General features: G+C 39.8%; 1 protein-coding gene across 4 annotated transcripts in view; it reads left to right on the forward strand.

The window, feature by feature from the left end:
• The window catches only part of RBFOX1 (RNA binding fox-1 homolog 1), a 1,013,650-nt gene that overhangs the window by 637,531 nt on the left and 361,158 nt on the right, over window positions 1-14,961 (forward strand). For all 4 annotated transcript variants that reach the window (XM_053957185.1, XM_053957186.1, XM_053957196.1 and 1 more), the window contains one exon: window positions 12,735-12,776. In XM_053957185.1, coding sequence (XP_053813160.1) covers window positions 12,735-12,776 — 42 coding nt within the window. The remainder of the gene's footprint in view (window positions 1-12,734; window positions 12,777-14,961) is intronic.

Below are 14,961 nucleotides of genomic sequence, written 5' to 3' on the forward strand. Positions count from 1 at the left end.
TTAAAAATGGAGCTTTATTTAAAGAGCTTGACCATGTGGATGCTTTAGAGCCACTGAATCTCTGTGACTTGGGATCTCCAGCTCTCTCACTGTGCAGTGGCAATTGGCTGCTGCAGGTTCTGGGAACCTGAGTCAGGTGCCTGGATTGCTTGGACAGCTCAGGTCCCTGAAAAACCCATCCCAGCAGCAGCTCAGCAGCTGGAGGAGTTTAGAGAAACTGTCAGGGCATTACTGAGCAGAACATCCCTGCAGAGCTTTCCATTGCTTTTGATGATCTGGCAAATGTGATGAAGGGCTGTCTCCATCACAGGGTTTGTACCCAGCTCTAGGTATGGAAGGATACCTGTTCAGCTGCTTGTTTGGTCACTTAAATAAGGTTTTGCTGTCTCTGGACTGTGTGATGCTCTCTGACCTGTGCCCAGTTTGTCAGTGCTGCTTGGCATGAGGAAACAGCAGCTCTTTGTGTCTCTCCTGTGTTGGACACTCACTTGCTCTTTCCAGGCTTTCAGGAATATCCCATGGCCTTCCTAAACTTCCAAACTTGAGAGACCTTCATGTCATGCAGCAGATGCAAGACAAAGGCTGTGTTTTCTCTAGAGCTTCTCAGTTCCTGCAGGATTTATTTCTTAATGTAAGGGTGGGTGTTAAATACCAGAAATGCCATAGTTTAGACTTATTTGTCTGTAATGGGTATTACAGTGTAGCTGAGCCCAGGTCATAATTCTTAAGCAAAAGTATCATTTCACAATGGAAATTAATTGTTATTTGTAATTGTGTGTGCCTGCTTGAGACACATCAGGAGTTTTTATCTAAGCAGTGAGACACCCCTGTCTCAGAATACGCATGCTGAGGTGTAAAGGGCCTGAATTCCAGTCTCTAGACACAATTAGAAATCAAAACAATTGCTGTGATATACTGAAACACCAGACAAGTAACCTCATGCACAGCAGCATTCCCTACCCTTTTAATTGCTGCTTATCCTGTCTCAGTAAGTGAGGTAATTGATGTTTTACTCTCAAAATTGATCTTGGTGTTTCAGGTAGTTAGCAGACTAGAATGGCTTCTGCATCATAGCACTAAAAATCGTTTTGTCTCATAAACTAATCCCAGGCTCAAAAATGTGGCACACCTGAAGACTCCCTAGCTTAAAAATAATGAGTTTGTTTGGACCTTGGGTCCACTGGACTAGACTGTGATTAATCTGAATAACCACACAGAACTGCATAGCACTGGTCCTGCTCTTTGCAGTTCTCCTGTTCACAGTTCTCCCCAAGGGCCACCTACATCAGAGCTTTGAGGAGCTCCAAATGATTTCCACTGGTATTTTGTTATTCTTGCATCAGTGAGAGGAGTTGTTTGGGGTCACAGCAAGTTGGCTCAGCAAGGGGCGGGTTTGAGTTTGAGCAGCTTGATCCAACATCTCTCAGGTAATGTGCACACTCCTGCAGGTGTGGGACTCACCTCAGGGCCTTGGTGTCACTTTGCTTCTTCATGTATGTCAATACAGCATTTCTGGGAGGAAAAGGGAGGACAGAAAGAAATAATGTGCAGATCAAAATACTCTTTGTAGCATTGCACGTTTATCTCGTTGCAAAGTTTAGTGTAGGAAGTTCTAGAAAGTCAGGTGTAAAAACAGCACAGGATTGTTCCAAACATTGGAGATGAATGAAAAGCAGAAAGTAAATAACACCTTGCTTGAGGCTAGAGCTGTGGTGTATTGAACCCACAGGCTGGGGCCCCACACTGGGAGTGTTGCCTGCGTGCAAATGAAGGTGAAGTTTCCTTCTGAACAGTGTGTGCAGTGTTCTATCAATCATGTGCATTGTGATGTTGGAATGAGTCATTAATATGGCTGGGTTTGTTCCCTCCTGTAATGGAAACACACAGACACACATGCAGGTAAAAGAGATGCTTCTCTCTGCCCCTCTCCATGTCTGTTGTATATAGGGCTGTAGATAAATGTGATAAAACTTGTAGATGGATTCTTTGTCCTTGATGACTTTCATTCCAGGCCCAGGTGTGGCAGAGAAGTGAAGACATGTATAGTTATGTGAAGAAAAGAGGCTGTATTTATTACAAAAAGAGGTGATATTTAGATTTTTCATGTTTATACAGTAAAAGATTTCTCTCTGCCTTCTCATGGGACAGGGTTTCAGGTCACAGTTTACTTCACCTCATCATAGCTCATCACAAAGTTTTGTAGAAGTGTTGGGAGCAGCACTTTCATGCATGAGGATGACATGCAACATGCCATTGCAATTATGTCAAAAGGTATAGACACGAAACAGGTTTGAAGCTACAGTTTCAAGCTTGTTATCCTGGAGGTCATTGAAGAACGTGACATTTCGTTTGCAAAATGAGCCTGGCTGTGCATGCAGGTGCACACACACACGTTTTAAATGTTTCCCTCTCCTTTGCTATTTTTAGGACAGTAAGGCCATTGCTGTGGTCTCTTTAAAAGGTGAAAGAAAGTGTTTAACTGTGTCAGCTGCACCTGATTTTTGCCAGTGATTGCTCATTTTCTTAACAGAAAAGTAGACTACTTTAAATGAGACTTACATGTTCAAGGTAACCTTACCAGGTCTGAGTGAGAAGAATACAGTGCCCTAATGGATGTTTTTATATGACAATCTCTAAATGTCTTTCATTATTAAGTGTCAAGGTTTCTTTTAGGAAAGCTTTAGAAATTCTTGGGAGAAATGTTTCATTGCAGCAAGCTGTAGCAGTGCCACTAAAAGTACATTGCTAATTAAAGTTTATTGACAGTCTCTGTAATGTGTTCCTGGAACAAGTCAAAGCACTGAGTAGTTATTGAATGCAAGGCACTGCATCTTCTATAGTTAGTTAAGCTGTTTAGGAGAGGAGATTAAGGTACTCTGCCCTTCCTTGCCTGTGCAGTTATTGGCTGTGGCTATTGTGCAGAATAAAACACTTTCCTCTCAGGATGCCAATGCTGCAGACTCCAAGAAACGCTGGCTTTGTCACGAGCTGTTTCACTTGGAAGCCGTGGGCAAATGGGGAGGTCAGTTAAATACTGCCAAGGTCTGCAAGGTGCATCTCCCCAGGAAGGAAAAGAATTTGGGCCATTCAGAAAGCAATTCCTTCAAGGTGCAGTTCTTACCTTGAGCAAGGGTATGCAGAGTCACTTCAGCTCAGTGTGTGGCCATAAGTGAAGAAGGTGTAAACCATACCTGTGCAGTTCTGGTGTGGGACCGGGTGAGGGACAGCCTTGCTCACGTGTGGTCACCCTGGCCAGCAGTGCTGGATGAGAGCAATTGCATCGTGGGTGTGGCTGCTCACACTGCATGGCCTCTGCTGATGCCTTGGAGGGGCCACCTGGAGCAGAGGCTGGTCAAGATTAAGAGAATAAAAGCAGGTATTTATTAAAAGCTTCCAACACCTTGGGCAGCCAGGAGCCTCCCAGAGGCTGCACCCAGGATGGACAATGGGCACAAGTTTTTCCCACAATTATAAATTTGGTCCATTGACACATCAGGGGTTAATCCTCCAATTACAGCTTCAGGTAATGAAGTCATTTACCCCCAGTTTGCTGCCCCCCAACTCACTTTTGTTTCTACTTTTTGGGGCCTGAGGCTGTGGTGTGTCCTGAGGCTGTGGTGTGTCCTTGGATCACAGGCCCAGAGGGATTGTTTTGTCTGACCAAAATGTGAAGACAGTTAACTACAATTTGTATGGAGTTCAGAGCCGAGCACTAGTGCAGTATAGGATTTGAAAAATATAAAAATTAAAATCTTAAGGCATCAGTGCTTTACTGGCTTTGCTTGTATTGCTTATTTTGAATCATAGAATACATTGGGTTGTAGGGGATCTTTAAAGGTTATCTAGTCCAAAATTACATCTGTGATTTCTTACTGGTATCATGAACCAGGAATGCTCTTGCAAGTTGTTACATAATGATCCTTGGGTGTAAGCACCAGCAGCGTTTGCACATCTTGGAATACTCTGAGAATACTTGCACATTTTGGAATACTCTTGCCACATCTCTGGAATACTCTGAGATACAGTGAATCTATGAGCAATTTTGTAAATGCAAGGAACAGGATTTATTCTTCAGATGACTGCCAGAAGAGTTTTACTCTTCTTTAAATCACAAAATCTAAGCTACTCATTTCAATAGAGTGCCTCTTCAATTCTCTTGCTGTAAGCAAGGGCAAAGCACTGCCTCTGGGAAGTAAGATTTACAGTACAAATCAGAACCAAACCAGGGTTTTTTGCATGGGGTATGAGTGAGTATCAACAGCTTTCCAAAGTGATTGGTTTGTGGCTCTGAGAGCTAAACATTCTGCCTGCTTGTACCGACCTACAGTTCCACTGAGGAACATTATCTGAGGTGTAAAAAACTATGTAAAACTCTCCTTATGGCAGGCTTGGTCCTAGAGCTCATTAAATTTCTGCCTCCTCTTTCTGCTGATTCAAGCTTCTTGCACTCCCAGAAATGGCCAGAGGAGCTGTGGGACGGAGAGGGGGAGTGAGCCTTGATGCAGAGCCAGGTGGGGCTCGTGCTGTGAGGGTAAGAACAGCCCCAGTGCAGGGGACAGACATGTTTTACCCTCTGTGACTAATTGATTTAAAGCCAAAGAAAACACACTCCTGATTTTGGGTGTATTTACTGAGCATCACACACAGGGTGTGAAGTTACCTTTCTAAGCTTCACAAAAGCACAATTCCTACGCATCCTTGCTGTGCTTTAGGGAAAGAATCTCACCTGCAGAGCCCACAGCTTGATAAATTAGTGTAGCAAAGGCAACCTCTGCTTCTCTCAGAAGATTCATAGCAAAAAAACCCTGGTAAGTGTGGCAAAGAGCACAACACTAGTGTTTTGATTTGTGGGTGCAAGCACAGAACCTAGCACTGCATTTCCAGTGCAAAACAGAAAGGTATCTAATGTCATTAATGACCTAAATTACCCCTATTGTCCTACTGCAAATGTGTGTGGATACTAATGACCAACTTTCATCTTGCATTCACATCCTTGAAATTCTCTTCCAAGAGCTAGAGATAAGCAGCATGTATGTGTTCCCTAAGTAATGAAGTTATCCACCAAAATGTCAAGTTTTAGGTAGAGTGATAGATGAGAACAGACTGTAATTTTAATGCACTTCATGGTCTTCACCTCTTTTTTGCATTCAAATTTTACTGACAAGAATATGTATATAAAGTACATGGCTGTACTATACATCTGTGTCTATAAAGAAACAAAACCCAAACCAAAAACAAAGGAAAAAAAATCAATAGCTTGATTAACCAACTAAATTACACTATAATAGGATGCTATTAATTATCAGTTTAAAAACACTCCTTGTATAGAAATAATTGTTGATATGAAACATTCTGAGGTTTTCCTTTTTTCATCTGCACCTGAATAAAGAAAACAATTTGCTGATGATTGATCTATGAGGTTAATACTGCAGAATGACCATTTAGTATGCTTTGGATCACTTCATATAAAATCTACTATTTTACATATATAAATGCACCCATACACACACACATAGCCTTTCACTTTATGACACTCTGAAGATTAATGTTTTAATTGGAAAAGGAGTAACTCTGAGGAAGGGCACAAATGAAAGTCTGGATATCTGTCAGCTCATTGGCTTCTTGCTGACCTGGCAATATCTGGTTTCTCAGACCAGTTCTTTCTGTAATGACCTCTCCAGCCAATAATGTGGATCTGCCAGATAAAAGCTGTGTTTTGGGTTTTTTGTAATTTGTCAAGCATGGGTGACTGTGAGAACTTGGCTCATTTTTATCAGCACAGGAGCACAGTGAGTAGGCTTGCAGATGTTTGCTGATAGCACACAGGCCATGTCTGTGGGAGCAATTTGTAACAAAGCTGGCTTTGGTAATTGTCTGGAAATCCATGCCTGTCTCCAGTGATATCCTCATTGTCAGGCTGCTGTTCTCTCCTCTGCCTGGAAGGGTCTTTCTGAGTCCTTATCTGCAGCTGGAATAACTGCCACCTTAAGAGACTAGTAGTAATTATCTAGAAAAAATTCTATGTAAAGTGGAGTTTTTTACTTAAAGCCTGTTTTCATTTTACCATATGTTCTTGGCCTATAGTTTTTAGTTGTCATCTCTGTCCATGATCTGTACTTCAGAAAACTCATTATGCAGCACATCAGATACATTGCCTTGTTTGGGTAATACCGACCCTCAGAATTCAGCACTACCTGATACTCAGATACTAATTAGTGTCTCAGATTTCTTCATTCTATATTTACACTAGCTTCAGAGTTTATCACTTAATTGGTATTCATACCATTATCTGCATTTTTTTTTCTGCAGAGTCTTTATGGAAAGTAACTTAAAACCCTTTTCCCCAAAGGTGCAAGATTTTACAAGAGTAAATTCTTGTGATAATGATATGCTTATGAAACAAGAACTGTTTGTGCTGCAGTGAGTAGGGTAATACCTGTAATATGCCAGGCTTGCTTTGGCATTAAAGGTAACAAACTTTAATTCTATACTGCTTGCTGCTTTAGCATCACAGTATTTTTAATTATGTTTTTCACAGTGTCCATTTGTTCTTTGTACTGCATTGCCTTTGCCTTCAGATTATTCTGTATAATATTTTCTGGGTTATGCAGGGAAATTAAATGCACTGTGGCCGGTCCTTTATGTGTAAAAGGAGTTTATATTTGAATACTAACCATAGCTCAAGTTTCTCATGGGATTGCTCCATGCAGAGTGCACATCCAGAATTTCATCTTGAGGTTTTCCCACACAAGCCTTCCTCTGGAACGGTACTTGTGAAAGATATTTTCTTCAAGACCATTTTCCTAATTTATATTTAAGTCCTGTGTAAGGTAGTTTCCAGATCCTTAATGTCCAAGGTTGGTCATCCAGAGAGTGTGGACCCAAATTGAACCCAGCACTGTCCTGGTCTGCACCACACTTTTCACAAGGTCATGGCAAAGACCCACAGCTCCCAAACGATGTTTGAAAAACAGAGAACTAACTGTGTCACAGGATGTGAGCACAGGGAAAGCTGCAGTGCTGGCTGCTCTTGTGCCATCCTGCAGGGGTTTTACTCACGGGGATGTTGGAAAAGGAAGAACTTCCAGGCTATGCTGCAGCACCTCAAGTTTTCTTGAATACTTTCAAGGAGCCAGAGGCAAATTTGGTCACATCTCTGTCTCTGTGATCTGCAGCATGCTTTGGGCATACAGCTAAGGCTGTTAAAATACAAAGAAACCAAAAATTAAAGAAAAAAAAAAAAAAAAAGAAAAACCCTAACCCCCTGTTTTAGGTAACCGTGATGTTCAAGCAATACAGAAAATCTTGATGAAGAAACATATCTTATTATGCAGCTAAGGAAAGGTGGAAATTGGACTTTAAGTCTTCTCAGTTAGTTAAAGGAGCCATTTTGCAGAAGGAAATAATTGCCTACAAATTGTTTTAATGTAAAAATCTTTAAAAGTGTTTTTCTTTTATTTTTGGAGTTTTTTTACTTTTCCTTGTATCAATAAAATGATCCTGCTTGGAATATGTTGCTGATTTGAGGGCAATAAGAAAAGGAAAGTGAGAAAAGCCTATAAAACTATAGATTATTTTTTATGGATGATGAGATGGTCCCCATTTGCATTTACAGCTTTACAAGGATTGTAGCACTAGGCTTTTTTTTTTTTTTCTTTTTTTTTTTTTTTTTTTTGATGGAAATGCTTAATCTGAGCTCAATGGGCCATAATAATTGCCTGCTTCTTCCAGTAGAAATAAACCCACTTGTATGTGACAGTTGAAACCTTAACTCTGCTTAGTATTACCCACGGAATTGGAGACAGTTCTTCACCCAAATATATTTATGACAGCAGCACCAGTCGATATACAATACCCAGCCAAGGGCATTGGAGAATAAATCAGTCCCTCCAGCCTCTGCTGGAGCACAATAACTGATGGTGGTAATAAAACCCCAGGAAATTAAAATTCTGTGCATGCAAACACACATACCTAGCCAAGAGAAACCCAAGCTCTCTGTTCTGGAATGCATTTGCATATGCATAGACATATACATTCTGTACCCCTTTGTGTTAGAAACACAATGGAACACAAAGCCTGTGGGTTGTCAGCACATTATCACCTCGTTAGACTGTTCTCAACACCTGCGGGCTTTCAGGAGATAGTCCATGAAAATGTAGGCATCTTGTAGTGGAAATGGACAATACTAGTTACTCCTTGAGGAAGAAATAGTGATATTATGTTTGAAAGCTTCTAGATGTTGCTGTAAGTGACTACCAAAGACTCTGAAATCGCCATTTCCAGTTCATTTCATCCTGTATATTTATGCAGTTACCGGTATTTTTAATGAGTCCTCTATGTTTGAGCACCTTGGGCTCTACTTTGTGGCATTGTGAGCTCTTGGGATGGATGTTGTTTCTTCATTTGTGTTTTGGGGTTTCACATGTAGTGCTGAGAGGCAGTTTTAGATTAATACACAATATTATTTACACATTTATGTACAAGCCCACCCTCTTTCCACATATTAAATAAGTTGGAGTATTATTTCTTCTGAATTCTGTGGGGCAATGAGATAATGAACACTAATAAGTAATAAAAGGATGCAGTGAAGTGACTGCAAATGAAATACAGCAGTGCATGGTGTGTGTCCTTGTGTAGCACAGCCTTTTTGTTTAACGTGGCAAGGAACAAACCCAAGCATTTAATTTTTGACAGAAGACTTTTCCAGTCAGATGAGTGTCTAATGAGAGAAAGCACTGGCAGATGGATTTTGCAGACAGTATGAAATGGTATGGACTGTCTCTCAGTGCCTGGTGAAACACAACTGCTACAACTGTGAGAGGACAATCTCTGCTTTGATTTCAGCCGTTTAATCGTTGTATGAATGAGCAGAGAGATGGTTTCTCAATCAGATGCTGAGCAGTCACCAGCTGGGAGGTGGGTCCTGGGGAAGGCCCTGTGGCTGCTCAGTGCCAAGCCTTGCTCACGTGGCTCTCAAGCTCCACAGTTCCTGTGGGGGTACTGACTGTAATAATCAAAACCCAGGCAAATTGTTGAAATTCTAGTAATCCTATTTGCACTGTCCTTTTTGAGGTGTAGGAAGAAAGGCAGCAGTATCAGGGGGCGTTTTGTTTACTACACATGTTTAGTTATGGTAAAATATCTAGAAGATAAAAGACATTAGATGTTCACCTATTATTTTTCAGCCACTGGGTCTGTGCTCTGTTTCAAATAACCTCAATCCTGAAAACATTTTGAATTTGAAAATGTAAAACCAATACTTGGGAATGTTGAACTGCTACAGAAATGTTCTTTAACATTCAGGCAGACACTTTCTGTAAATAACCTTATTGCCTTCCTGTTGTTCTCTTTTCCCAATCACCTAAGCCCTTTCTTTAAAATTACACTTAACACACTTGACAGCAAAAAACCTGTCCCAGGTGGTCTGTTGGTGTTCCTTAACACCTGCAGTAAAGCTGTTCTCTCAGTCTGTCCATTCATGCAGAGATGGTCCCATTTTCCTCAGGGCCAGGGCCTCCGTGTCCCTATGAAGAGAGGATAACTGATGAATATATTTAGCAGATATTCAGTCTCCCACCTGTTACTTAAAGAAAACAAAACAGACTTCCCCATTCTAGTCCTGGACTCACTGGGGATTGACATCAGCAGATTGCACAGTATTTCTAAAGGGTCTTTTTTTGGTTTAAAATGATGGAGCCTGACAGCACAAATGTCTTCAAAACTGCTATAAGTTTTAGTCCTAGAAAGGAGCCTGTAGTTTTTTTCTAAGTCTTCCCTTGATAAAATCCTTTAAAGGGAATTAATCTTTAAGGCATTCTACCACTAAACTCATAGTATGTGAGAGCTTGACACAATGACACTCAACATACTGACCAGTCTTATGCTAAAATAAATAAATAGTTAATTGCATGTGGTTGAAGCTAGAGCCATAACAAAGTAAATTTAGGATTGAGAAGCAATGTATTTAAAATTGCAGGATGTGCACAAGGTTTGCTTCTAGGCTCTCTTGATCATTAATTAAATATGTTATGGCTTTCAGTTTTTCTCATTTATCTGTACAGGTTTACATATTGTAAATGCATTATTTATGTTTTCCCTTAAGTGCTCAGTACTGCCAGGATGTTTCTCTTAAACTGGCACAGATAACAAAAAAGACGAAATGAGAGAGCAAATTTGGCACTGGTGAAATGCTCAAAGAAATGCTTATGTTCAAATGAGCCTTTCCCAGATGTATTTTAATAAACTTGATCAGACAAATAGAGGGCCAGACAGGCAGATGGCATCTGTGTTTAAACTGTGATTTTTTTTTTTTTTCATTAAGGTAAATTTGATTTTTTTTTTCTTTTTTTTCCCCCTTTTTTTCCTTTTTTTTTTCCTTTTAATATCATCCTAATGATGCCTTATCACTAAGCCTTGCTGCTTTTTTTCTGGAAAGCTCCTCAGAAGAAGGGTGATGAGGGAGCTGTCTAGGTGGATGCTCACTCTGAGGGAAGCCAGCTCTGAAATGGATTTTGGTGTTGTAGCTAAAGCACAGTTTAGAATCAACCATTTGCTGAACTTTGAACCAAGGGAATTGGTGTGTCCTGTCCCCCTGCTTTTTTTTTTTTCCTTTCAGAGTAAACTGAGCATCATGCAGGTGATTGAATCAAACAATAGTTTAAAACAGTGTTCTCACATTCACTTGAAAGCTGTTTGTTTTAAAGTAACTTGATGTTTTTCTTCTGTTGGTTGTGCTGCCAGATACGGAGGAGCAGTTGGATGTTGTGATCATCTTCTTATTCACTTACTCTTTGCCTCTCTGTTGCATTCTCCCACTGTTCTTTCTTCTTTCCCATCCTAAATACAATTTTTCTGGTGTCTGAGATGTTAGGTATTTTATGTTTCAAATTACAGTAGCAAATAGCTCCTAACTAAAACACAAAATTAACTATCTGCTTAAATAGTCAAGAACTATAGCCCTTGATCCACTCTGATTATTTGAAACACTTTTTTCTTGTTATCTTAGAAATTTCACCCTTCTTGCATTCCAAATCTCCTCCCTCCATTCCACCACCAGAGGTTAAAATCTCTTAACACAGAAAAACGAAATAATAAAAAAGACCCTGAACAAAACAACCCAAACTCACTTCTGACTTTGACTAGATGATCAGTGTAGGTCCCTTCCTACAACTGAAATATTCCATTCTATTTATTTTTAATCAAGGTAAAGAGATTCATGTGGAATTCACATCTGAAATTAACTCTTGAGACTTATGCAAGCACACTTGAAATGTGGACTAATATAACCTTAAAGTGACTCAGAAATGGTGTAAAGCCATGAACTTTGAAAAGTGGAATTGTTAGTCTACAAGTGACAGTCATTTCAGCTGTACTTAATTTGACTCCTTAGGGGAATTGTAATTAGACTTGTGCTGAATTCCTTTACTTTTTTGTTCCCTGCTGGGAACTTCAAAGAGCATTTGTTTCTGTTAGGTTTGTATTTTCACAGGGACTCTGTTGTAAAACTTCTGCAATACAAGTAGAAGGTTAAGCCTGTAATGTACTTCTTAGGACTCCTTCTGTGATGAAAACCAGGCAGTTTTATTTTCTTTGTAGTTACCTAACTTTGACTGAGAAGTTGCCATTTTCATTATCACTACAGAGTAAAAATATCTTCTACAAATGGGTATTGGTTGGTGTTTTAACTGTTTCTAAGTACAAAGCAGTGAGGAGTGTATTCCAAACCTTTGAAGATATCCTCAGAAACATTGCAACCAATTTCATGTTTTATGGATTGTTTGCCATCTACACTAATGACAGAACTGACAGTGATGACACTTTCAAGGCTAATTATCCTCCCTAATGATTCTAAAATGATTCTAAAATGATTTTTTAAGAAAACCAAAACAAAACCCAAGCAGACACAAAAACCCTCTCTCCACATGGACAAATCAACCCCCGAATGCCTTGCTGAGCAAAGCCTTGAAGGTTTGGTTCCAGAGTGGTGGTGCATGGCTGACTTGGACACCTGGGGGCTGGGAAGCAGGCTGGGAATGGGTGTTTCAGGGCAGTTGTTGTTCCAGACCTCTTCCTGGAGGAGCCTCTTCCTTCTGGCAGGGTTGGGATGTCCCAGGTTGTGCTGCCACTGCCACTGCCCCGTGTCCGCTGTCACAGGGAGTGAGAGCCAGCAGCTCTCACACTCTGAGCAGTGTTTCTTGTAAATCTGGCGGAGCACAAACAGTAGTATGGAAAAAAAATATTGCTGTGGAATCAAATAATCTTCAGAGTGACTTTTACACTGGATTAGAGCTGGATGTTTTCATAGGAAAGTGTTTTAGCACTTATTGGAAGCTTCTGTATCTTTATTCCTGAGCTGTGCTGTGAGTTTATCATATATCAAAGCATTGGGATATTCACAAATACAACAGACTTGAGATAAGATACAAAAAGGAGGAAAGCTTCCTCCTGAACTGGACTGCCAACCAGGTGTTTAAAATCTAACAAGATTCTTTTCTACTTCAGTTTTGTTATGGGTACTGCTGTTAGTTTAATTTTGACCTTTGTAAATTTAAAATATAAGTTGAAAAAAAATATTTTTTGCAATAATGATTCTGTATGGATGCACAGGACAATATTGTCTTTAGAAAAATGGCTGCATTTCCAATATTTATATGTGTAAAATAGATTAACAGCTTTGTTGTGGCAAGAATGTTATACTTTCAAAGTTATTTTGGCATTTTTTTCTTCCCTTATAGAGTTCAAAACAACAGATGAGTTGTGAAAGAGAACAGCTAAGGGTAAGTGCAGTGATATGCAAAATGTTGTTTCTTTAAAACATAAGCAGAATTTAGTCTGTGTTATTGACAGATCACTTAATTACTTAAGGAATTACTTAATTTAAGAGGAATATATTTAGTTCATTTGTTGCTTGTTTGTAAATGTTGTACATCTTTCAGTATAAAAGAGCTAGACAGATAGATACAGGGGTTTTGTGGTGAGATTTGGCAGTAAAAATCTTCAGTAAAAATCTTTGCCTCTTCATGGGACCCCTGACACTCAGTGAGCTCCTCCTGCGCTCCATGTGCAGCTCCAGCAGTGCCACAGGTCACTGTGCTTCCCAGACTTGCTCCACTCTGAGATTGTTTCCAGCAAGAAGAGGTGATCCTGGGAGTTTTATACTGTGAACTTTCAGAGAGGAACCAGTGGCAGGGCTGTGAGGGGCTGTTATTTCAGTGTGTCTGTTGGTTGTGTACAATCTGGAAGGAGATGGAGTTCCTGAGCCCAGGCTGCTGACCTCTCCAGTTTTCCCCTTTTCCTGCATTAGAGTGATTGTGTTAAACAGTTCTTAGTCTCTGCTGCCTTTAAATGCTACAGATCCCTGAAGATGCTTTTCCATTGCAATATTTCTTGATTGATTCTAGTATTTGTTTGGGAAAAGATAAGAGCCTTCATTAACTAAAAGAAAAAAAAAAATAACACAAAAACCCAACCAACCAAAAGCTTTTTGGTCATCTGAGTGTTGCTTAATAAACCTACATTTATTGATAGCACATGATGAGTATTTATTTGAAATCCCACATGCAAGTAGAGAGGGAGAGGCAGGCCTGAAGGAAGGGTAACTTTCTATACAAACAAAAATATTGTTGGAAATAGACAAAGCAGTTTTTTATTTGTTTGTTTGTTTACTAAGCATCAGCAGTGCCTGCATGACTTGCAAGTATAAAGAATATACTTGTCTTAAAGTACATTGTGCAGTGTTCTTGTCCATCCAGCCATTCTTTAGATTAACTCCATCAACATACCTAGATGCTTCAGCTGGTCCTCACCACACTTGTAATGGGATTTTTGGTAAACAAGTTATGCAAGAACAATGCATCACATATTGTCCTCAATTCTTTTCTTGCTGACATGTGACTGCATTGCATTGTACTGGAGCTGGAGTGACAAAGCTTTGTTTTATCAGTAGTCATGTCTCAACAGAGCAGCTGTCAAAGCTAAAATATCACAGTAGTACCTGAAGGACAAGCTTTCCAAGAGGTAGCGGTGCCTTGAGAACAAAGAAACTTTTCATTTCTTTTTATTGTTTTTATTTTCTCCCTTGAATGAAGGAAAATATTGGTTTTTTAGTGAGGAGGCAACGAGCTCTTTCTTCAAGTAAATTTATGTGCTTTTTTAAAGCAGTGGATAAGATGTGGTGCAGTGAAACTTTCATGTATCTTTCTATTTGAGTATTACACATTTATGTCTAACAATGAGCTCAGTGCTTAGGATGCCTTTGTGTCATGGCAAAACGTGACACCTGAAGACAAAACCATGTCTGTAACCTACCAAATTTAGCTACATCTTCTTCCACAACTCCTCTGATGTTCCTGCTACACTAAACATAGCTCCTGGTGTAAATTCTGCTCCTATCCCAGAGATCCCCCATGGCTTTCACAGCTTATCTGCTGTGACTAAAGGTCACACTGAAATTTAAATGTACTGTGTGGACATGTTGCACTTTGAGCATTATGAGGGTGTCACTTGACCATTCTGCCACTTTTAGGTTGGCTCCATAACTGAGCAGTGCTGTTAAAGAAATGTTTCATTGCCTGAATCGGGTTTTGCAGGCCTGCCGTATTTTCTTTTGGGGTTTTTGACCTGCCATGAGTACTTGGATGTGAGGCAGTCTCTTCACAAAACGTGGTGCTTCATCCCAGCTGAAAGAATTGAAATAGAACAAGGAAACAGGATTAAAACAACAAAATGCCAACATCCTGTTGTTTGTTGAACCAAGTAAACCAGATTATTGTTAGGTCATCTAATAATACAATAAAAAAAGACAGAATATCTCCCACTTCCTTGCTAAGTCTAAGATGAAAGTGTCTGCCACTCTCCTTTTTTGTTCTCTAGTGATTCCTTAGTCTAAAGTCATAAAAAAAATTTCAAAAGAAAGGCTTGTTAAAAGCATAATAGTGCAAATAAATAATTTGTCATTATGAT

Source organism: Vidua chalybeata, chromosome 16 (assembly GCF_026979565.1).
Source record: "Vidua chalybeata isolate OUT-0048 chromosome 16, bVidCha1 merged haplotype, whole genome shotgun sequence".
Classification (NCBI taxonomy): Eukaryota; Metazoa; Chordata; class Aves; order Passeriformes; family Viduidae; genus Vidua; species Vidua chalybeata.